At 53.3% G+C, this 24965-nt stretch overlaps 1 protein-coding gene across 2 annotated transcripts in view; it reads right to left on the bottom strand.

Annotated features, from left to right (window-relative positions):
• Nucleotides 1–24513, bottom strand: part of LOC144952430 (uncharacterized) — a 41627-nt gene extending 17114 nt beyond the window's left edge. The window contains exons 1-8 of one of the 2 annotated variants that reach the window (XM_078882828.1): nucleotides 24117–24513; nucleotides 13563–13656; nucleotides 12805–12920; nucleotides 10582–10696; nucleotides 9547–9781; nucleotides 3555–3653; nucleotides 2584–2811; nucleotides 879–1238 (exon numbers count right to left, since the gene is read on the bottom strand). In XM_078882828.1, coding sequence (XP_078738954.1) covers nucleotides 879–1238; nucleotides 2584–2811; nucleotides 3555–3653; nucleotides 9547–9781; nucleotides 10582–10696; nucleotides 12805–12920; nucleotides 13563–13656; nucleotides 24117–24283 — 1414 coding nt within the window. In that variant the 5' untranslated portion in view covers nucleotides 24284–24513. The remainder of the gene's footprint in view (nucleotides 1–878; nucleotides 1239–2583; nucleotides 2812–3554; nucleotides 3654–9546; nucleotides 9782–10581; nucleotides 10697–12804; nucleotides 12921–13562; nucleotides 13657–24116) is intronic. The other variant, XM_078882829.1, reaches the window with a different exon arrangement.
• Between the last annotated feature and the right edge of the window lie 452 nt (nucleotides 24514–24965).

Below are 24965 nucleotides of genomic sequence, written 5' to 3'. Positions count from 1 at the left end.
ATGAGCGCTATCTCAACGCACTAACATAACACACCTTGATACATACACCTACAGATAAAGATCCCCGTATAGTCCACAACAGAACGCTAGCACCTACCTTGACACACACACACTTTCACAACACACAGTCCCACTCACACACAGCTCCACACACGGTCACTCACACTGACACAAGGATCCCCCGTGTAGCCTTAACAAACTGTTGGGGCAAGTGCTGTTAGCGAGTAGCACCTATGAAGGCTGGCACGGCACACAATGGGGTGGGTGGCCAGCACCACGCCCCAGTCACCTTTGTCTCCCTCGTGGTGATGTTTACTATACACTGCACCAGGTACTCATTTGAGACTGAGTCGACCTAGGAGAGGAGGCCTATGACCGGTTCAGATAATCATCACTGGTATTGGCCGTGAGCGGGGATCAAACTTGGGTCGCCGGGTTCGTAGCATAGCGCGCTAAGCGCTGCACTACTGCTCCCCACACTGACTAAGACCTATTCACATGCACATACATAGACACACACTGACACACACGTAGATAAACTCACACTGACAAACACTCACATTGACATGCATGTACATAGACTCACATTGTGTAGCATGGTGTGGTTACATGGTGTAGCGTGGTATCGCGTGGTATCGCCTGGTATACCATGGTGTGATTAACCGGTGTAGCGTGGCATAGCATGGTATGGTTACACGGTGTAGCGTAGTGTGGTGTGATGTGGTTACATGGTGCGGTGTGGTTAGACGGGGTAGCATGGTGTGGTTGCATGGTGTGGTTACATGGTGTAGTGTAGTGTGGTTACACGGTGCTGTGTAGTGTGGCGTGGTGGTGGGTGCGTGAGGTGTCCGTGGCGTGTCCATGGCGTGTCTGCGCACCGTTCGTCTGGAAGGGATTCACTCTCGTGGCCGCGGGGAAGCTCTGCACGTCAGAGGGGAACGCCTGACTTCCTGTCGCCCCAGAAGTGAACAACGCCTGACTTCCTGTCGCCCCGGAAGTGAAGGCCTGACTTCCTGTCGCTCCGGAAGTGAACAACGCTTGACTTCCTGTCGCCCCGGAAGTGAAGGCCTGACTTCCTGTCGCCCCGGAAGTGAAGGCGTGCCCTGAGGCAGCGCCGGAAGCGAACGGCGTGGCTGCTGACGTGAATCCGTGGCTTGCTTTTGACCCGGAAGTGAAGGGGTCTCCGGCTAGGGCAGCCTGGGAGGCCCGGCTGCCCTCCGCACCCTGTGACGCCGGCCCTGCGCACGCAGACAGCCACATGCCCAGCTTGACTCGGAGACACACGGACAGACATGGAAATACACGGACTTCGCACGGGGACTCATTACAGCAAAAGTTCTGTTATCAAGAACCTTACCATCCGGAATGCTCTCTAATCAACCGGCATCTGTCGTGGAGCATAAACCATCATCACGCAACCTCCGGGCATCCTCGCAGTAGCAGCTTACGGCTAGCCATCGGACAAAGGCGGTCACTGCATCATGCGCTTTCAGATGCACTTCTGTGGCCATCTGGAACGCTCTTCCTTCCGATGTTAGGAAGCCACTAGAGCTGTGCACTTTTAAATCATCATCTAGATTGACAAACGAATTTCTTAAGAGCTGCTTTTTGCGTTCAGTTTGTTGTCCTTCCCCCGCACGTCCGATTAGCGCGGTTGCCTACGTACAGTGACAAAAAAGTTCAACATACATGTGGATTCACTCTTTAACACACCGGTGGGCTAAAGTAAACTATTTTGTCTTTTGTCAACGTGACACTTTTTTACCCATTGGCCGTGTCGGGTGGTGGAGGGTCACGACACAAAACTTCAAATCTAGATTGGTTACGACACATTTATAAATAACGCGATCCAACCCAAAAAACTCTATTCGCTGTGTGTTTCTCGTAGATCCATCGTCGTTGTTGATGGGAGCTTCAGGACGTTGCCGACTGGTGGTGCGAGCGGCAGTCTGTAGCTACGGTATTGTACCGCTGTATACTCTATACTGTAGCGACAGTCTGCACGTGCGGTACTCCACCACTGTATCCTGCATACTCTAGCAGCAGTCTGCACCTACGGCACTTGACTAACGTATACTGTATACTCTAAAACGGCCCCACTGCTTCTCTGCAATCAACTTATATTTGAACAGTTTACTTAGAATTGCCCTGTGAGCTAAGAAGCTCTTGAATAGGGTTTTATTAAAAAAGAGAAAAACTGTAAAATAAAAAAACACGTTTGCAACAGGTCGCATAAAAAAAATACAATACAGCAAATTAAAAAAATGTACAATAGAGTGCTCCAGAACAGCACGGCACGGGTGGTGGTTTTCCCACTGCCACACCCGAGCCAGCGTGGGGCCAGCACGGTACGGGTGGTGGTTTTCCCACTGGCCACACCCGAGCCAGCGTGGTGCCAGCACGGTACGGGTGGTGGTTTTCCCACTGGCCACACCCGAGCCAGCGTGAGGCCAGCACGGTACGGGTGGTAGTTTTCCACTGGCCACACCCGAGCCAGCGTGGTGCCAGCACGGTACAGTCACTCACACAGTCACTCACCCACCCTCCCATTAGAATGATGGATATATGCAGGGTCACCCTCACCTGCTCCAAACAGGTTGTCCAGGTCGGCCAGCGCTGCGTAGCGGTCGGCGTTGGCCCCCCCTTGGGCCCCCTGCTGCGACGACGAGGCGGGGGGGCCCCCATGGGCCCCCTGCTGCGTTGACGAGGAGGGGGGCCCCCCGTGGCCCCCCACGGTGCTGAAGTCGATGGTGGAGGACTTGGGGAAGCCTTCAAACGGGGAGAAGGGCGAGGGGCCTGCTGCTGTAGAACCTGCGGCGGGAGGGGGGGGGGAGAGAGGGGGGAGAGAGGGGGAGGGGGGTTAGAGAAAGGGGGGTTGGGGGAGGGTTAGGGGGAGGAGGGGTTAGGGGAGGGAGGGGGTTAGGGGGAAGGGTTAGGGGGAGGGGGGGGGTGGGGGAAGGAGGGTTGGGGGGAAGGGGGGTTAGGGGGAGGGGGTTGGGGGGAGGTGCATCACAACACTGGCGCCTCAGTGCATGCAACCAACTCAGAGTCAACATCGACAAAGGTCCCCCGTGTAGCCTTCACGGCTGTTGGGGCAAGTGCTGGCAGCTGGAACGGCACATTAAGTTGTGGGGTGGCCGGCGACACACCCGCCCAGCCGCCTTTGTCTCCCCGGTGGCGATGTTTACATGCTGCACCAGGTACTCATTTGAGGCCGAGTCGACCCAGAGGAGGCCCAGGACCGGTTGTTCAGATAATCGTCACCGGTGTTGATGGCCATGAACGGGAATTGAACGTGGGTGTCTGCCAGGTTTATAGCGCAGCATGCTAACCACTACACTACAGCTCCCGCACTCACACACACGTGCACTCACTCACACACACTCACGCGCACTCACGCGCACTCACGCGCACACACTCGCACACACACACGCTCGCACACACGCTCGCACACGCTCGCACACACGCTCGCACACGCTCGCGCACTCACACACACGCGCACTCACTCACACACACACACACGCGCGCGCACTCACATACACGCGCACACTCACCCTGTGCCGGCCCAGGGAAGCTCTGGCTGGGCTTCACGAAGCCACCAAAGTCAGATGAACCGAAGGCATCAAAGTCAGCGAACCCGGAACTTGCTCCTCCTGCACAGGGTACAGGGAAGAGGCAGAGGTCAGAGGCCAAAGGACAGCACAAAGACAAAGATCCCCCATGTAGCATAAACAGACTGTTGGGGCAAGTGCCGTTAGTAGCGAGTAGCAGCAGCATCTATGAAGGTAGACACAGACAAAGATCCCCCGTGTAGCCTCTAACAGACTGTAGGGGGTAAGCGCTGTTAGTTGCAGTCGCAGCACCTATGAAGGCTGGCATGGCACACAGAATAAGAATCAGTATTCATAATGGAGGAATCTGATGAGCTATGAAGCTCTTTTTCACAGATGTCCAGTTGGGGCGGGAAAGTACAAAAACACGAGAGGAGTGCAGAGTACAAGACAGGTGAACAAATCACCCAAACACATCAAATGTGGCTTTGTTTGTGTGTGGCTTTGTTTGTGTGTTCGCGCGCCTGCGAAGGATTTGGCTCTCCAACGGTGGGGTTTACGTTAAATAAAAGTAGCCAGGTACCACGCCGTAAGCCCCGCCGTGAGCAAGCGCTATTCCTTTTTCACATCCGTCGACTTTTAATAAGTTTAATTAGCAATTTAGTACGAAATTTGTCGTGCTCTTTATTTATTTATGATGCATGCACGACCATACCAACTCACGCGCTTTTCGTGGGGGGGGAGGACCCATGCCAAGTCGCACACCTTCAGTGGGAGTGAGGGGGACATTATCTTTCGCGTTAAAAATACTTAAAAAATACACTAAACGCGGAGCTAAAATCTCCACTGTGTGATGTCCTCCCCCACCCCGATGCGTGCAGTTACTCATATATACAGTCGCTAGATGCTACCACTATAGGCCGTAGATATTACTGCAGAGCGGCCGAGGAGATCGTGGCTGGAGGGTGGGGCAGGGGTAGCAGCCCAGCCCCAGCCTGCCAAGGTGCCACCTCGGCCGGCTGGACAATCTAGGCGAGGCCGGAGGCTCTGCAAGGGACTAGGCCTCACCACGCCACTCTGTCAGGTGAGTACTTTGTGCTATACAGTCAATAAATACTGCTATAGAGTCAGCATGTACTACTGTAGTATAGCAGCTACCACCACAGTCGGTATGCACTGCTGTAATCATAGCAGGTACCACCACAGTCAGTACCCACTGCTGTTAGATTTTTAAGAGACGTTTTAAAATATTGTTTTGGCCCGCGCAACGCCGGGTACATAAGCAGTATAAATATACAACTAAAGCATCTCCATCGTACCAGGCAAAGCCGACTGAGCTATGAATACATTTTTCAAATGCGACATGGCCACAGATGCTAGCTCAACAAAATGTCTGATCATTTGGGCAGTTAAAGCAGAAAATAATATAAATCGTCAAAACACACGAGGGGGTAGGTGGCCAGCATCACACCCCTCTCTCTCTCTCTCTCTTGTTCGTCCCTCATAGTTGATGATGACCATGGCACATTTGTCATTTTGTTGGGTTTTGATGAGTGCGCAGATGGCTGAACAGGCCAATCCGAGCCTGGAATTCTCTGTGGCACACTGGACAGGTCAGGGAGGATGTAGAGCTCTGAAGTGCAGCCACAAGTCCTTCCTTGGTAGATTTGCACTGCTGCCTCTTCAAGATAGCACAGAGGACTGCACTGTCCTGTACTGTTCTTCTCCAGGCAGGTCGGTCCTGAGCTAGGGGTTCCCAGCTTTTCAGGTCGAATCCAAAGCTCTTCAAGGAAGTTTTAAGGGTGTCCTTGTTGCGCTTTTTGGGGCCACCTTGCACTCGCTTGCCATTCTTCAGCTCGCCAAAGAAGACTTGTTTTGGCAGTCTCGCGCACCCCAGTGGCGATGTTGACTACGCACACAGCACTCACTCACTCGTACAACAAACAGCTACCATTCTGCCCTATGTGGGAATGACAGCGCTTGTGCCAGGCTAGGAACATATTGAAGACATCATGTGAAGTGTCAAAGGCTCACTGCTGGCAGGAGGTCACGAGACAGGCCCAGGTGCCATGGGTTGACAGACTCAGATGATCAGCAGATGCACCACCTGTGCCCCCTACTATGCCAACTTGCAGCGTTTTAGCCACCCGGCGCTCCACTCATTGTGAGCGTCACTCCTCTGCCCTCCGTTGTTGGCGGAAGTTGACTGCCTACAACTGCCCAGTAGCAGCGTCCTTCACGAGGCTCCTCCACAGAAGCTGATCTTGAAACCGCTGGTACCAGTCATCGACAAGTCTACTCAGCTCTATGTCCTCTTGTACCACATCATTCAATCTCTTTTCTAGCACATGCTGTGCCTGTTTAGCCCCCTCTATCCAGCCAAACAAAAGCTGCTTGGACATGCGGTGGCTTGGCTCTCCCTCTCATTCTCCCTCTCATTCTCCCTCTCATTCTCCCTCTCATTCTCCCTCTCATTCTCCCTCTCATTCTCCCTCTCATTCTCCCTCTCATTCTCCTCTCATTCTCCCTCTCATTCTCCCTCTCATTCTCCCTCTCAGTCTCCCTCTCATTCTTCTCCCTCTCACTCTCCCTCTCACTCTCCCTCTCAGTCACTCCCTCTCACTCTCCCACTCACTCTCCCTCTCAGTCTCCCTCTCATTCTCCCTCTCAGTCTCCCTCTCATTCTCCCTCTCAGTCTCCCTCTCATTCTCCCTCTCATTCTCCTCTCACTCTCACCACTCACTCACACTCCCTCTCACTCACTCTCCCTCTCACTCACTCTCCCTCTCACTCTCCCTCTCATTCTCCCTCTCATTCTCCCTCTCATTCTCCCTCTCATTCTCCCTTTTATTCTCCCTCTCATTCTCCCACTCACTCTCCCACTCACTCTCCACCTCACTCTCCCTCTCACTCTCCCTCTCACTCTCCCATCTCACTCTCCCTCTCATTCTCCATCTCATTCTCCCTCTCATTCTCCCTCTCATTCTCCCTCTCATTCTCCATCTCATTCTCCCTCTCATTCTCCCTCTCATTCTCCTCATCATCTCCCTCTCATTCTCCCTCTCATTCTCCCTCTCATTCTCCATCTCATTCTCCCTCTCATTCTCCCTCTCATTCTCCTCTCATTCTCCCTCTCATTCTCCCTCTCATTCTCCATCTCATTCTCCATCTCATTCTCCATCTCATTCTCCATCTCATTCTCCCTCTCATTCTCCCTCTCATTCTCCCTCTCATTCTCCCTCTCATTCTCCCTCTCATTCTCCCTCTCATTCTCCCTCTCATTCTCCCTCTCATTCTCCATCTCATTCGCCCTCTCATTCTCCATCTCATTCTCCCTCTCATTCTCCCTCTCACTCTCCCTCTCACTCTCCCTCTCACTCTCCCTCTCACTCTCCATCTCACTCTCCCTCTCATTCTCCCTCTCATTCTCCCTCTCATTCTCCCTCTCATTCTCCCTCTCATTCTCCCTCTCATTCTCCCTCTCATTCTCCCTCTCATTCTCCATCTCATTCTCCCTCTCATTCTCCCTCTCATTCTCCCTCTCATTCTCCCTCTCATTCTCCATCTCATCTCCCTCTCATTCTCCCTCTCATTCTCCCTCTCACTCTTCCTCTCACTCTCCCTCTCACTCTCCCACTCACTCTCCCTCTCACTCACTCTTCCTCTCACTCTCCCACTCACTCTCCCTCTCACTCTCCCACTCACTCTCCCTCTCACTCTCCCTCTCACTCTCCCTCTCACTCACTCTCCCTCTCACTCTCCCTCTCACTCTCCCACTCACTCACTCTCCCTCTCACTCTCCCTCTCACTCTCCCTCTCACTCTCCCACTCACTCTCACTCACTCTCCCTCTCACTCACTCACTCTCCCTCTCACTCACTCACTCTCCCTCTCACTTACTCTCCCTCTCACTTACTCTCCCTCTCACTCTCCCACTCACTCTCACTCACTCTCCCTCTCACTCACTCACTCTCCCTCTCTCTCACTCACTCTCCCTCTCACTACTCTCCCTCTCACTTACTCTCCCTCTCACTCTCCCACTCACTCTCCCTCTCACTCTCCCACTCACTCTCACTCACTCTCCCTCTCACTCTCCCTCTCACTCACTCTCCCTCTCACTCTCCCTCTCACTCACTCTCCCTCTCCCACTCACTCTCCCTCTCACTCTCCCACTCACTCTCCCTCTCACTCTCCCTCTCACTCTCCCTCTCACTCTCCCACTCACTCTCCCTCTCACTCTCCCTCTCACTCCTCCCACTCACTCTCCCTCTCACTCTCCCTCTCACTCTCCCTCTCACTCTCCCTCTCACTCACTCTCCCTCTCACTCTCCCTCTCACTCTCCCACTCACTCTTCCTCTCACTCTCCCTCTCACTCTCCCCTCTCCCCTCTCCCTCTCAATCTCCCTCTCACTCACTCTCACTCTCCCTCTCACTCTCCCTCTCACTCTCCCTCTCACTCTCCCACTCACTCTTCCTCTCACTCTCCCTCTCACTCTCCCTCTCCCTCTCAATCTCCCTCTCACTCACTCTCCCTCTCACTCTCCCTCTCACTCTCCCACTCACTCTTCCACTCACTCTCCCTCTCACTCTCCCTCTCCCTCTCAATCTCCCTCTCACTCTCCCTCTCACTCACTCACTCCCTCTCACTCTCCCTCTCACTCACTCTCCCTCTCACTCTCCCTCTCACTCACTCTCCCTCTCACTCTCCCTCTCACTCACTCTCCCTCTCACTCTCCCTCTCACTCACTCTCCCTCTCACTCTCCCTCTCACTCTCCCACTCACTCTTCCTCTCACTCTCCCCACTCACTCTCCCTCTCACTCACTCTCCCTCTCACTCTCCCTCTCACTCTCCCTCTCACTCTCCCTCTCACTCTCCCTCTCACTCTCCCTCTCACTCACTCTCCCTCTCACTCTCCCTCTCACTCTCCCTCTCACTCACTCTCCCTCTCACTCTCCCTCTCACTCTCCCACTCACTCTTCCTCTCACTCTCCCTCTCACTCTCCCTCTCCCTCTCAATCTCCCTCTCACTCTCCTTCTCACTCACTCTCCCACTCACTCTCCCTCTCACTCTCCCTCTCACTCTCCCACTCACTCACTCTCCCTCTCACTCTCCCTCTCACTCTCCCTCTCACTCTCCCACTCACTCACTCTCCCTCTCACTCTCCCTCTCACTCTCCCTCTCACTCTCCCTCTCACTCCCACTCACTCTTCCTCTCACTCTCCCTCTCACTCTCCCTCTCAATCTCCCTCTCACTCTCACTCTCCCTCTCAATCTCCCTCTCACTCTCCCTCTCCCTCTCAATCTCCCTCTCACTCTCCCTCTTCCTCTCACTCTCCCTCTCACTCTCCCTCTCAATCTCCCTCTCACTCTCACTCTCCCTCTCAATCTCCCTCTCACTCTCCCTCTCCCTCTCAATCTCCCTCTCACTCTCCCTCTCACTCTCCCTCTCACTCTCCCTCTCACTCTCCCTCTCACTCTCCCTCTCACTCTCCCTCTCACTCTCCCTCTCACTCTCCCTCTCACTCTCCCTCTCACTCTCACTCTCCCTCTCACTCTCCCTCTCACTCTCCCTCTCACTCTCCCTCTCACTCACTCTCCCTCTCACTCTCCCTCTCACTCACTCTTCCTCTCACTCTTCCTCTCACTCACTCTCCCTCTCACTCTCCCTCTCACTCTCCCTCTCACTCACTCACTCTCCCTCTCACTCACTCTTCCTCTCACTCTCCCTCTCACTCTCCCTCTCACTCACTCTTCCTCTCACTCTCCCTCACTCTCCCACTCACTCTCCCTCTCACTCTTCCTCTCATTCTCCCTCTCACTCACTCTCCCACTCACTCTCCCACTCACTCTCCCTCTCACTCACTCTCCCACTCACTCTTCCTCTCACTCTCCCTCTCCCCCGCTCGATCTCCCCCCCCTCGCTCTCCTCCTCTCGCTCTCCTCCGCTCGCTCTCCCCCCCTCGCTCTACCCCACGCTCTCTCCCCCTCTCACCAGCCGCGGAGGAGAATGCTGTGAACTCCGCCTGCTGTCCGCCTCTGGCCGCCGTGCCCAGCCTGGGATTGGCCGCAGGGCCGGCATCCACTCCGACTCCGAGGTCGCCCAGCAGGTCCACCGCCGACGTGGCGGCACCGGTGGCGGCGCCGGTGACGGTCGAGGCGGCCGCCGGCGCCACCACAGCAGCCACGTTCGCTCCACCCGGCCTGGGCGGGCGAATTGACACGGCGGGCTGTGGGCGACACGGGGGGAGGACGCCGTGGGGGGGAAAGGGGTGACTCGGTGGAGACGCAGGGAGGGCGACTCACTTCCCACTGCTGCAGTGGTGGCGCAGCGCTACGCTGCGCTACGAAAACCCGGCAGAGACCAGAGTTCGATTCCCGCTAACGGCGAACAAGTGACAATTAATTAAACCGGTCCTGGGCCTCCCCAAGGTCGGCTCAGCCTCAAAATGGTGTGGTGTGTAAACGTTGCCACTAGGGAGACGAAGGCGACGAGGCGTGGTGCTGGCCACCCACCCCCACGTGTGCCACAGTGCCGGCCTTCATAGTTGCTGTTAGCTAACGGCGCTTGCTCCAACAGTCTGTTAAAGGGTTATACGGTAGGGGGGGGGTTGTGTGTGCGTGTGTGGAGAGCTGGAATGCGGTGGTGACAAACGAAGCAGAGACAAATACCCAAAGTGGTCCTGGGCCTCCCTTAGGTCACCTCAGTCTTAAATGAGCATCTGGTGCGGTATGTGCAGTGAACATCACCGTGTGCCGGCCTTCATAGGTGCTCGACAACAGCACTTGTCCCAACAGCCTGTGTGGACTACATGGGGAATCCTTGTCTTTGTGTCAACTCTTTATTTCCCGGCAACGGGGGAGGGGGGCTGTGAGCGTTACCATGGTTACTTGGGCAACTGTATTTCCCTGGGAGGAGGCGGGGGTGGTGAAGGGCATGCGAGTGTTGCCATGGTTACCTGCACAACTGTGTTTCGCTGGGAGATGGAGGGGGAGAGGGTGGGGGGGCTGTAAGCGTTGCTATGGTTACCTGTGTCACCGTGTTTCCCTGGGCAATGGAGGGGGGGGCTCCCCCTCCGCTCTCGGCGCTGGTCCAGCCGGCCGCCCCCTCGGCAGCTGCAAACGCCTGCTCAGCGGGGATGAACCTAGAGCGGGGGGGTCACGGGGGGAGGTCACGCGGGGGGGGGGTCACGCAGGAGGGGTCACACGGGGGGGGGGTCACGCAGGAGGGGGTCACGCCAGGGTGTCACGCGGGGATCAGCTATTCACGTTTCACAAGGGAGGGAATGACTGTGGCCGAGAAGACCCGGAGCTTCGTGTGGAGCGACAGACCAGGTAGCTTCCACACAGCAGCGTTACGCAGCCGATGAAAAAATAATGCCGCCCAACTGATTTGGAGTCAGACCTCTGCTGTCCAAACGGAGCTGGACATAAGCACACTGCCGAGGTGTGCACTCTCCACTCTCTCAACAACTGCCCCATCACTCATGGGGAGTTTGAGTTTGCTGGCATAAAATACCCAGGCAGGTGGCTTTGCTTTGGTGGGGCTGATGGTCAGGAACCAACGGTCGGTGGCACACTCCACAGTCAACAGAAGTGTCTCAAACTCCTTCTTAGAGTGAGCAGCAAGTGAAGGAACTCCGACGTGTGATGCTGCAGGCGGTGGCAGTGGGCCTGTCGCTTTCTCTCGGCCAGCCGGAACACCTCCTCCATCAGCCAGGGTCCCTCGGGAGGTCTGGACTGTGCACCCAATGCAGTAATGGCAGCTGCAAGAGCCACAGTCCTAAACCTCACCCATTTACCTTCAGCATCAGGAGGGGGGTGGGGAGGAACGATGCCAACCCTAGTTGTAAGCGATGATGAAATTCTTGCTTGCAACTATCCTCAGCTAGCTGTGACCAGGCTACTGTGGGTTTGAATGGGGTCCTAGATGGACACCCACCACCGGAGTGGAAGAATGGCAGGCGCATCTTACAGATGACAAGTCGATGATCAGCGAGCAGATCAGCTCCACTGTAGGTCCTGGTGTCAAGGACCTGGGTCCACATCGGCTGTTCCATTACCATATAGTCCAGATGTTCTTGCTTGGATCTGGCGTGAATCCATGATTTTGTGTGGATGCGCCGATGCCGGAACAGCGTGTTGGTAATTACAAGCCCATGGGATGCACACCCACCCAGGTGCCAGCATCATGACCAACTCGGGCATTACAATCACCCAACAGGATGACTATCTCAAGGGGCCACTTTAGCCAGCACCTGTGACAGAAAGTCAAAGAAGGCGTCTGACTAATCAGATTTGCCTGCATCCCTCCACTGATGTTCACCTTCAGTGAGGGCGTAAGCAACCAACACCACCAATCCTTGACTCCCGTTGATGGGGAGGCGAGCCCACAGCGTGCCCACAGCTTCCCACACCTCACCGCCACCCTCCCACGCCCCCCTCATTCTTTTGTTTATAAGCAATGGCACACTCATTTGTTTGGCAGTTTCATGCCAGTTTACTGCCTCAAGTGGAGGATTGTCCATCCCTCACAGTGACTGGAGCCAGAGCCGGTCCAAGGAACCTCCTGAATACCACAGAGATCCAGGCAGTACCGGTCCAGCTCCCGACAGAGGAGTGGCAGCCTCTCCTCCGCTTATGCGGGAGGAGAGACACACACACTACACGCACGCTCTCACACTGACACACATGCTCAAAAATGCTCACACACGCACACCACACAAAGATCATCCGTATAGCCTTAAAAGACTGCTGGGGTGAGTGCCATTAGCCTTCACCTATGAAGGCTGGCACGGGTGGGCGGGTCAGCACCACGCCCAACCGCCTTTGTCTTCACATAGTACCAGGCACTCGTTTGAGCCCGAGTTAACCTAGGAGAGTTCCAAGACCAATTCAGATAATCGTTGTCGACTGTGACCGGGAATCGAACTCGGGTCACCAGGTTTATAGCGCCGTGGTAGCTAGGAGATGTTAACACCCTCGCCTGGTATACAGGAGGTCGTGGGCTCAATCGCGAACCTGGCGCCAGTTGTGTGTAGAATTTGCGTGTTCTCCCCGTGTTCACGTGGATTTTTCTCCAGGTCAACGTCTCTACGCGTTCAGAGTACTTCACTGCTGCTATAAATATCCACGTGACGACAAGGCACTTTGTTGAGCTATCATTTGTGATAGCCGTCGCTTCTGAAAAAGGAGCGATATATCTCAGTGGGCCTGGTAAAATACAAAATATTAACATAATTTGAGCGCTCACCATCGCTTCTTCTCATACTTGTCCTGCAGGAACTCCTTGGTCTTCTGCGAGTCCTTGTGGTCCGGGAGGCTGCCGACCCGCTCCGAGTGCAGGCCCATCCACGTCGCGCGGCACACCTGCACCACGCACAGACACGCCACGCACACGCAAGGTCACACACGCACGCGCACGCAAGGACACACGGACAGTCACGGACACACGCGCACGAACACACACACAGGAACACAAAGGCAAACATCCCCCATATTAACAGACTATTGGGGAAAGTGTTGTTAGCGAGGAACTATGAAGGCCGGTGCGGCACGCATGGGGGTGGGTGGCCAGCACTACGCCCGGCCCCCTTTGTCTCTCCAGTGGCGATGTTTACGACACACCGCACCAGGTACTCATTTGAGGCTGAGTCAACCTAGGGGAGGCCCAGTACCAGTTCAGATAATCGTCACTGGTGTTGGTGGCCGTGAGCGGGAATCTAACTCGGGTCCCTGGTCATCTCAGTCAACCCATGGCACCTGTGTCTGTCCCTGTGACCTCCTCCTGCACCTAGCCTGGCACAGCAGTCAACCCATGGCACCTGTGTCTGTCCCTGTGACCTCCTCCTGCACCTAGCCTGGCACAGCAGTCAACCCATGGCACCTGGGTCTGTGCCGTGACCTCCACCTGAACACACTCATTCCACTGCCCTCATGCCATGTCCTTGGAGCGAGCATGGGTCCTGGTGGCTACCCCGTTGCTCTGGGTTACCTCATCGCTACGGTTACCTCGTTGCCGTGGTTCTGCAGGAAGTCGATCTCTTGCTGTGAGAACGTCGTCATGGAGATGGACTTGACTCGGTGGGGGGGATTCAGACCTCTCCTGTGGAAGGTGGGGAGATGGGGGGGGGTCATTTCGCCAATGAAACGGTGCCACCGCGGTGGCTAGGAGATGTTATCTCCCTGGCTTGGTATGCAAGAAGTCGTGGGGTTGATACCGACCCTGACAACGCCTGCTGTTGTATATTTGGAGTTTCTGGTGTCTCACTCTCTCAGCATCATTACGGTGGTCTATGAGATGTTAACTACCTCGCCTGGTATGCAGGAGGTCGTGGGTTCAATCCCGTCCCTGACGACGCCTGCTGCTGTATATTTAGAGTTTTCATGTCTCTCTCTCCATGCGGTTGCGTGGATATTAAGAATCAACATCACCGCACGTTTAGAATATTTGCCTACTGCTAGAAATGCCCACGTGATGATGATGATAAGCCGCCACTTCCTTAAGCCGTCATTTGTGATGTCCAGGTCACTGAAAGAGAGCTACAGTGGGGCCTTACCTGGCAGGATAGAAATAGTTTAGTGTATGACGTCACTGTGTCTCTCCTATGGGTCACTATGCGTCTCCGTGGCGTTTAGAATATTTGGCTACTGCTATGAATTCGCACGTGATGATGATGAGAAGCCGCGACTTCGTTGAGCCGTCACTCGTGATGGCAGGTCGCTTCTGAGCAAGAGCCACACACAGCTCAGTGGGGGCCCTTGCCTGCTAATAATAAAACAATAGTTCAGTTCGTTTTGTTTAATCTCAGAGGTGACTCAGCTGTACAGAAGACTCTGGGACATCGGAGGGGGTTACGATCTTGGGAAGTGCCGCGAAAGCCGAAGCCCTGACAACGGAAGCTTAATAATAATAATGAGCCTTGCCTAAACAGTGGGGTTAGGTACACGCCAACCACAACAGAGATAACATCAGAAGTGAAATAAGCGCCGTGCTGTACGCCAAATAAACTACAAACTAAATTTAAATAAAAAAACGCGGAAAAAACCCGATACAAAAAGCATTCCTAGATTATAAATGGAGAATAAACAATGTATTAGTAACCGACAATGATCATGCAAAGCGTGTGTGTGTGTGTTCGCTCTGCGAGCAGTGGTACGATGGTCGTTAGCACTGCGCCACGAACCCGGTGACCTGAGTTCGACTCCACCAATGGCAGGTGATGATTATCTGAATCGGTGCTGGGCTCTCCCCTAGGCCGACTCGGCCTCAAGTGAGTACCTGGCGCCATGTGTAGTTAAACGTCCCCACTAGGGGGAGACAAGAGCGGCCGGGCGTGGCGCTGGCCACCCACCCACCCACCCCCTCGTGTGCCACAATGCCGGCCTTCACAGGCGCTGCTGCTGCTACTCGCCAATTAGACTCAAGGTTAGTGAAATTGTTTTATTTACTATACAGTCTTTTTTTTATATTTCTTAGTTATGAGTTCAACAACCATAACACATTTCCTAACACTATAGGAATTTAAATACAATGCGTCGTTGTGTTCCGACATATGAACCATTCAACTTAGATTATTTTTGTTGCTATAAATATCGAAATGATGGGCCAATAGTTGAGCTGTCATTTGTGGTGGCCAAGTCGCTTCTAAGAAATAAGTCAATACCTCAGTGGGCTTTGCCTGGCAAGATGGGGATGGTGTAGTTGTGTATTTGTGTGTTGTGTTTGGGTGATTTGTTGACCTTTCTTGTACTTAGCACTCCAATCGTGTTTTTATATGGCTTGTGTCTTTCCCACCTAGGCACCGACAGGACATCCGTTAACAAAGAGATTTATAGCTCATGGGATTCCTACTGCAGTATTAATAAATAGTCAGATGTTGACTTGCGAACGGGTCTCGGGAACGAATGAGGTTCGTAACACGAAGAGTCGAAAAAAACGCGGACGATAAACCCGCCGATATTCAAGGGTCTCTCCTGTTCGAGCGTCGTTTCAGCACAACGTCGTCAAGGCACTCGGGAGCGTGACTCCCGTGCTTTAAAATAACAAAAAAATGCACCGATTCACCACAAGGTCGTTTGAGAACGGCAACAATAAAGCCGCGAAGAAGGCCGTTGGGTGTCGTTTGCCAACGTGGGCGCTCACGCCTCACTGTCTACAAAGCCGCCCCACTAAACAACATCGCCACACTGTACAACACTGCCACACTGTACAATACCGCCACACTGTACAATACCGCCACACTGCACAACACCCACACTGTACAACGCCGCCACACTGTACAACACCCACACTGTACAACACCGCCACACTGTACAACGCCCACACTGTACAACACCCACACTGTACAACACCGTCACACTGTACAACACCGCCACACTGTACAACGCCCACACTGTACAACACCCACACTGTACAACACCCACACTGCACAACGCTGCCACACTGTACAACGCCACCACACTGTACACTGCCACACTGTACAACACCGCCACACTGTACACTACCACACTGTACACTGTGGTGTACACGATCGCCAGACTGTACATTACCCTCTCCAAATGCAAACTCCACCACCAGCACCTCTGGTGAGGTGTCCGTATTAACTTACACCATTTACATACTCTTTGGGTGTTTCGGTAAAGTCACGTGGGAATAAAATAAATCACGAAGTTTCGGGCGCAACACGAGCGTCCGTCATCAGGTGGGACAACCACAGCAAGAAACAGCTGCTGAAGTGGGCAAAAGGGCTGCGACAAGAGCCAGGGAGGAGAGATAGAGAGGGGGGTGTGGGGTAGGGGAGTGGAGGCTACAAGTAAGACGCAAGCACGGCAGAACATCCCAGGGTGAGGAGGGGAATTGGGCAGGGCTGGGAGTGGGAGGTTAGGAGCCCCCCTTTTGCCCACTTCAGCAATTGTTTCTTGCTGTGGTTGTCCCAGCTGATGACGGAACCTTGTGTTGTGATTTAATTTATTGTATTTTATACCAGTGACTTTACCGAAAGAACCAAAGAATATGGATCCCTGCAGTCACGAAAACGTCAAATCTAGATAACATCATTTATGTAAACTGGTTATAACACCCAGGATGCGTTCCTGGAAACCAAAACGTAAATGGAAAGAACTTAAATCGAAGCGAAGAGACGGGACGGTGGATCGTAACGTGGTTCATCACCTACTACTTCTGGTACTACTACTAGCACCAGTAGTAGTAGGTTCTACTAGTAGTAGTAGTACCAGCAGTAATAGTAGGTTCTACTACTACTAGTAGTAGTACCAGCAGTAGTAGGTTCTACTACTACTACTAGTAGTAGTACCAGCAGTAGTAGGTTCTACTACTACTAGTAGTAGTAGCACCAGTAGTAGTAGGTTCTACTACTACTAGTAGTAGTAGCACCAGTAGTAGTAGGTTCTACTACTACTAGTAGTAGTAGTACCAGTAGTAGTAGGTTCTACTACTACTAGTAGTAGTAGTACCAGTAGTAGTAGGTTCTACTACTACTAGTAGTAGTAGTACCAGTAGTAGTAGGTTCTACTACTAGTAGTAGTACCAGCAGTAGTAGGTTCTACTACTAGTAGTAGTACCAGCAGTAGTAGGTTCTACTACTACTAGTAGCACCAGTAGTAGTAGGTTCTACTACTAGTAGTAGTAGTACCAGCAGTAGTAGGTTCTACTACTAGTAGTAGTACCAGTAGTAGTAGGTTCTACTACTACTAGTAGCACCAGTAGTAGTAGGTTCTACTACTAGTAGTAGTACCAGTAGTAGTAGGTTCTACTACTACTAGTAGCACCAGTAGTAATAGGTTCTACTACTAGTAGTAGTACCAGTAGTAGTAGGTTCTACTACTGGTACTACTAGTAGTAGCACCAGTAGTAATAGGTTCTACTACTAGTAGTAGAACCAGTAGTAGTAGGTTCTACTACTGGTACTACTAGTAGTAGTACCAGTAGTAGTAGGTTCTACTACTACTAGTAGTACCAGTAGTAGTAGGTTCTACTACTAGTAGTAGTAGCACCAGTAGTAGTAGGTTCTACTACTAGTAGTAGTACCAGTAGTAGTAGGTTCTACTACTAGTAGTAGTACCAGTAGTAGTAGGTTCTACTACTAGTAGTAGTACCAGTAGTAGTAGGTTCTACTACTAGTAGTAGTACCAGTAGTAGTAGGTTCTACTACTAGTAGTAGTACCAGTAGTAGTAGGTTCTACTACTAGTAGTAGTAGTAGTACCAGTAGTAGTAGGTTCTACTACTACTAGTAGTAGTAGCACCAGTAGTAGTAGGTTCTACTACTAGTAGTAGTAGTACCAGCAGTAGTAGGTTCTACTACTAGTAGTAGTAGTACCAGCAGTAGTAGGTTATACTACTACTACTACTAGTAGTAGTAGTACCAGTAGTAGTAGGTTCTACTACTACTAGTAGTAGTACCAGTAGTAGTAGGTTCTACTACTACTACTAGTAGTAGTACCAGTAGTAGTAGGTTCTACTACTACTACTAGTAGTAGTACCAGTAGTAGTAGGTTCTACTACTACTAGTAGTACCAGTAGTAGTAGGTTCTACTACTAGTAGTAGGTTCTACTACTAGTAGTAGTACCAGCAGTAGTAGGTTCTACTACTAGTAGTAGCACCAGTAGTAGTAGGTTCTACTACTAGTAGTAGTAGCACCAGTAGTAGTAGGTTCTACTACTAGTAGTAGTAGCACCAGTAGTAGTAGGTTCTACTACTAGTAGTAGTACCAGTAGTAGTAGGTTCTACTACTAGTAGTAGTACCAGTAGTAGTAGGTTCTACTACTAGTAGTAGTAGTACCAGTAGTAGTAGGTTCTACTACTAGTAGTAGTACCAGTAGTAGTAGGTTCTACTACTAGTAGTAGTAGTACCAGCAGTAGTAGGTTCTACTACTACTAGTAGTAGCACCAGTAGTAGTAGGTTCTACTACTACTAGTAGTAGTACCAGTAGTAGTAGGTTCTACTACTACTAGTAGTAGTAGTACCAGCAGTAGTAGGTTCTACTACTACTAGTAGTAGTAGCACCAGTAGTAGTAGGTTCTACTACTAGAGATGGGATGGTGGATCGTAACGGGGTACAGAACCTAGACAGAGGATGCTCAGTAACCCATCGTGCACCTAAACTACACAGCCATTGGCGTGAGAAGCAAGTGTATGTGATTGATATGCTAAGATATATTGCCTATTACACGATACGTATTATCAATAGTTTATCACATAAAAGTAGCTCACACCTTAATGAAAAGTAGTAACCGTGAATACGCTGACGTGGGAAAGCGAACTCGACGAATCGGGTAACACGTGATCGAGATTTCAGCGAGTCGGGGACGCTAGCACGCGGGCGCCACCCAGTGGCTGGATATTGGCCGTGCGACGTAAACATCGCGCTGGGTCTTCGTGTTCCTGCATATCTTGTTGGGTAGCTTTGATCTATTTTGCTACGTATTATTGAAATGTTTTTTGCTGCACGTTTTTGACCGAAAAAAAATTACCCCCCCAAGGTATCTTAAATTGATATAATTACGTCACTGGCAATATTACGTTTCTATTTACGCTGCTTTCCAGGGACATGTCCCTAACTTAAAATCCTTGCTTGTTTTGTTTTACCAGGTAAGCCCCGCTGAGCGGTGTAGCTCTTTCTCAGACGCTGGCTACCACAAATGATAACCCAACGAAGTGGCTCGTTGAAACGTGGAGGGGGAAACCGGAAGTCCCAGAGAAAAATCAACGTGGTCATGCAGAGAGACGCAGACTCCACATATACAACAGCAGCAGCAGGCATCGTCAGGGTCGGGATCGAACCCACGACTTCCTGTGTACCAGGCGAGGTAGTTAACACCTCCTAGCCCACCGCGGCGCTACTAACGCGAAGAAAACATTTTCCGCGAGGGCCGTTCCGTACCACAAGGGGGTTGCACTGCGCTGTTCGGGGTGCGACTCGGTTCTTCTGGACCAGTTTAGGAATGCGCCCGAGTAAAAGGAATGTGCACAGGCACCCACAGGCACGCACAGGCATCCACAGGTACACACAGGTACACACAGGTACGCACAGATAGGCAACGGTGCGTTTAAATGTGGGGTTTTGTTTCTAACACAGTTGCAACATTATCAATGCGTCAGCCAGCAACAAAGAGCATTGCCAGCAGTGTTGTCATGGACAAGAGTGTAACGCGTTTCTGGGCTCTGAGATATTATCTCTTTTCGCCTGCTATGGAGGTCGTGGGGTTGACCCCGGCCCTGGCGCCTGTTGTACATTTGGAGTCTGCGTCTCTCTCCCCGAGGCCACGTAGATTTTTCTCGGGGTCCTCTGGTTTTTCCCTCCACATTGAGAATGAATACACATTTCGATTATATAGCTGCTAAACGTTTCCCCACGATAAGCCTCTTCCTTGAGCTCTCATTTTTGTGATAGCCAGGTCGCTTCTAACACTTGGTAAAATAAAACAGTTTAGTTTTAGGTTATTGTAATTGTTATAAGTGCCTAGGTGGGAAAGACACGATGGGAGGGAGTTCCAAAGTGGAGCAGTGCGATGGGGAGTAGCAAGAGAAGTGTGGTGACCTGCAAGGCGGCGAGTGAGCGGATGAGCGAGTGATCGGGTGAGTGAGCAGGTGAATTAGTGAGTATATTGGTGAGTGAAATAACTGGGTGTGAGTGGGTGAGTGAGTATTGATTGAGTGGATTGATTGAGTTGATGGTTGAATGGCTGAGTGAGTGGGCTTTACCTGGTACTGTAAATAAAACTGTTTAGTTCAGAGTGGGTGGGTCATTAAGTGCGTTGAGTGGATTAGTGAATGAGTGTGTGTGTGAGTGTGTGTGTGAGTGTGTGTGCGAGTGGGTGTGTGTGTGTGCGGGTGGGTGAGTGTGCGAGTGGGTTAGTTGTTGTTAAAATGAGTGTGTTGTTGTGACTTGCAGTGTGGTAGTGGTTGAACACTGTGGTGGGTGACCACAGTGTGCCTGTAGGGGGTGGTTGACCAGTGTGCCTGTAAGGTGGTGGTGGTTGACCAGTGTGCCTGTAGGTGGTGGTGGTTGACCAATGTGGTTGTAGGTGGTGGTTGACCACAGTGTGGCTGTAGGTGGTGGTGGTTAACCACAGTCGGTGTGGTGGTGACTGAGTCCTCAACTCGGGCGGAGTCATCGGTGAGCGAAATTCACGGGAAGAGCCACCACGGTCGTGGCGAGGAGGCCTATGATGACATCTTGTGTGGACGCGCGTAGAGGTATATGGCTGTGTTCATGTGCGAGTGATGTCCCGCTGTTTACATGGAAGCGTGCGTGCGTGTGTGTCCGTGTGAGTGTGCGTGTGTGAGTGTGCGTGTGTGTGTGCGTGTGTGTCCGTGTGAGTGTGCGTGTGTGAGTGTGCGTGTGTGAGTGTGCGTGTGTGAGTGTGCGTGTGTGTCCGTGTGAGTGTGCGTGTGTGAGTGTGCGTGTGTGTCCGTGTGAGTGTGCGTGTGTGAGTGTGCGTGTGTGTCCGTGTGAGTGTGCGTGTGTGAGTGTGCGTGTGTGAGTGTGCGTGTGTGAGTGTGCGTGTGTGTCCGTGTGAGTGTGCGTGTGCGTGTGTGAGTGTGCGTGTGTGTCCGTGTGAGTGTGCGTGCGTGTGTGTCCGTGTGAGTGTGCGTGTGTGAGTGTGCGTGTGTGTCCGTGTGAGTGTGCGTGTGTGAGTGTGCGTGTGTGTCCGTGTGAGTGTGCGTGTGTGAGTGTGCGTGTGTGAGTGTGCGAGTGTCCGTGTGAGTGTGCGTGTGTGAGTGTGCGTGTGTGTCCGTGTGAGTGTGCGTGAGTGTGCGTGTGTGAGTGTGCGTGTGTGTCCGTGTGAGTGTGCGTGTGTGAGTGTGCGTGTGTGAGTGTGCGTGTGTGTCCGAGTGAGTGTGCGTGCGTGTGTGTCCGTGTGAGTGTGCGTGTGTGAGTGTGCGTGTGTGTCCGTGTGAGTGTGCATGTGTGAGTGTGCGTGTGTGTGTGCGTGTGTCCGTGTGAGTGTGCGTGTGTGAGTGTGCGTGTGTGAGTGTGCGTGTGTGTCCGTGTGCGTGTGTGAGTGTGCGTGTGTGAGTGTGCGTGTGTGTCCGTGTGAGTGTGCGTGCGTGTGTGTCCGTGTGAGTGTGCGTGCGTGTGTGTCCGTGTGAGTGTGCGTGTGTGAGTGTGCGTGTGTGAGTGTGCGTGTGTGAGTGTGCGTGTGTGTCCGTGTGAGTGTGCGTCCGTGTGAGTGTGCGTCCGTGTGAGTGTGCGTCCGTGTGAGTGTGCGTCCGTGTGAGTGTGCGTCCGTGTGAGTGTACGTGTGTGTATGGGAGTGTGCATGTGTGTGCACGTACAATTCGCGAGTACAGGTATGCATTATACACATGTGTACATAGAGTACATGAACATTCCAGGGTCACAGTGAGCACAAAGACAAAGATCCCCAGTGTAGCCTTGACAGACTGTAGGGGCAAGTGCTGTTTGCGAGCAGCAGCTATGAAGGCTGGCACACGAGGGGGTGGGTGGCCAGCACCACGACACACACACACGTGTACATGCAGGGGAAGTAATAACCACACACACACGTGTACATGCAGGGGAAGTAATAACCACCACACACACACACGTGTACATGCAGGGGAAGTCATAACCACGACACACACACACACGTGTACATGCTGGGGAAGTAATGACCACCACACACACACGTGTACATGCTGGGGAAGTAATAACCACCACACACACACACACGTGTACATGCTGGGGAAGTAATAACCACCACACACACACACACGTGTACATGCTGGGGAAGTAATGACCACCACACACACACGTGTACATGCAGGGGAAGTAATAACCACCACACACACACACACGTGTACATGCTGGGGAAGTAATGACCACCACACACACACGTGTACATGCTGGGGAAGTAATAACCACCACACACACACACGTGTACATGCTGGGGAAGTAATAACCACCACACACACACACACGTGTACATGCTGGGGAAGTAATGACCACCACACACACACGTGTACATGCTGGGGAAGTAATAACCACCACACACACACACACGTGTACATGCTGGGGAAGTAATGACCACCACACACACACGTGTACATGCTGGGGAAGTAATGACCACCACACACACACGTGTACATGCTGGGGAAGTAATAACCACCACACACACACACGTGTACATGCTGGGGAAGTAATAACCACCACACACACACACGTGTACATGCTGGGGAAGTAATGACCACCACACACACACGTGTACATGCTGGGGAAGTAATAACCACCACACACACACACGTGTACATGCTGGGGAAGTAATGACCACCACACACACACGTGTACATGCTGGGGAAGTAATGACCACCACACACACGCTTTGCCAGCTCACCACTCTATCCCACTCCACTTTCATCACTCGCCAAAATAAAAAGGTCCCCCGTGTAGCCTCTAACAGACTGTAGGGCAAGTGCTGTTAGTAGCGAGTAGCAGCAGCACCTATGAAGGCCGGCACGGCACACGAGGGAGTGGGTGGCCAGCACCACGCCCGGCCGCCTTTGTCTCCACAGTGGCGATGTTTACTGCGTAGCACCAGGTACTCATTTGAGGCTGAGTCGACCTAGGGGAGGCCCAGGACCGGTTCAGATAATCGTCACCGGTGTTGGCCGTGAGCGGGAATCGAACCCGGGTCGCCGAGTTCGTAGCGCAGCGTTAACCACCACACCCATCGCTCCCCACTCGCAGTGTGCACGGGGAGGGTGAAGTATGGCCCCAGCACGATACTGTACACACACTGTACACTGAGGGTGAAGTATGGCTCCGGCAGGACACTGTACACACTGTACACGGGGAGGGGGAAGTATAGCTTCAGCAGGACACTGTATATACTGTACACGGGGAGGGAATGACTGAGACACTGTACAGTGTACACTGAGGGTGAAGTATGGCTCTAGTAGGACACTGTACACACACTGTACGCTGAGGGTGAAGTATGGCCCCAGGACACTGTACACACTGTACACTGAGGGTGAAGTATGGCCCCAGGACACTGTACACACTGTACACTGAGGGTGAAGTATGGCCCCAGGACACTGTACACTGAGGGTGAAGTATGGCCCCAGGACACTGTACACACTGTACACTGTGGGTGAAGTATGGCTCTCACGGGAGGCCACTGCGCACTCCACACACGCACAGCGTACACGAGGAAGGGTGTGGGGGTGCGTGTGGGGGGTGCGTGTGGGGGGTGCGTGTGGGGGGTGCGTGTGGGGTGTGTGTGGGGGGCTCGTGTGTGGGGTGCGTGTGTGGGGGTGCGTGTGGGGGTGCGTGTGTGGGGTGCGTGTGGGGGGTTCGTGTGGGGGGTGCGTGTGTGGGGGTGCGTGTGGGGGGTTCGTGTGTGGGGGTGCGTGTGGGGGTGCGTGTGTGGGGTGCGTGTGGGGGGCTCGTGTGTGGGGTGCGTGTGTGGGGGTGCGGCGTGTGGGGGTGCGGCGTGTGGGGGTGCGTGTGGGGGGTTCGTGTGTGGGGTGCGGCGTGTGGGGGTGCGGCGTGTGTGGGTGCGTGTGGGGGGTGCGGCGTGTGGGGGTGCGTCCCTCACAGGAGGCCGCTGCAGGCCGTGCACACGAACGAGCCCACGGTCATGTCGGCGTACGTGGGGCCCCGCTGGCCGCAGTCGCCGCACGCGCGGTTGTGCGGCAGCGCCGTCAACTCGCGCAGCCGCCTCACGCCGCGCTCCTCCGCCTTTCTCCTCCTCGCCGCCGCCATCGCTCCCGGCGCCCCCCTCCTCCTCCTCTCTCCGGCCTCCTCGACTGCCGCCGCGTCCCAGCGGTCAGCAGCAAAGCAGCGACCCGCGCCCCTTGCGCCGCTGCGGCGACGACGAAGCGGAGGCCGCGGGGGGGAAAGCGACGCGGTGGGAGAAGCCCTCGGCCCGCTCGCTACTGCCGCCTCCAACGGAAGATCTCTACCACCACCGGAAGATCTCTACCACCACCGGAAGAACTCTACCGCCACCGGAAGATCTCTACCGCCACCGGAAGGTTTCTACCACCACCGGAAGATCTCTACCACCACCGGAAGAACTCTACCGCCACCGGAAGATCTCTACCGCCACCGGAAGGTTTCTACCGCCACCGGAAGATCTCTACCGCCACCGGAAGATCACCACCGGAAGTTGTCAATATACGTCATAGGCGACGTTTCGGGCAAGGACCCTTTTCCATGTACGCGCTACGAGGAGAGGGTTGACACCTTCACCAATCCGGTTTCCATTTAGAGACCGCGGCGTTGTGAACGGTCGTGCGGGGTGCGGTCTCCATTCATTCGCACCCAGCGTGCTGCCAGCTGCCACAGCGCCCTGTCCTCCTCCTCCTCATTGCTGGGGCCGACAGCTTTGACCCCTTCCACCCACCTCATACTGACCCCCCCCCAAAAAACAATACCCCCCCCT

The sequence above is a fragment of the Lampetra fluviatilis genome, chromosome 67 (genome assembly GCF_964198595.1).
Source record: "Lampetra fluviatilis chromosome 67, kcLamFluv1.1, whole genome shotgun sequence".
NCBI classification, from domain to species: domain Eukaryota; kingdom Metazoa; phylum Chordata; class Hyperoartia; order Petromyzontiformes; family Petromyzontidae; genus Lampetra; species Lampetra fluviatilis.
Note: the sequence above shows the minus strand (reverse complement) of the source record. Positions and strands in the feature narration are given on the sequence as shown.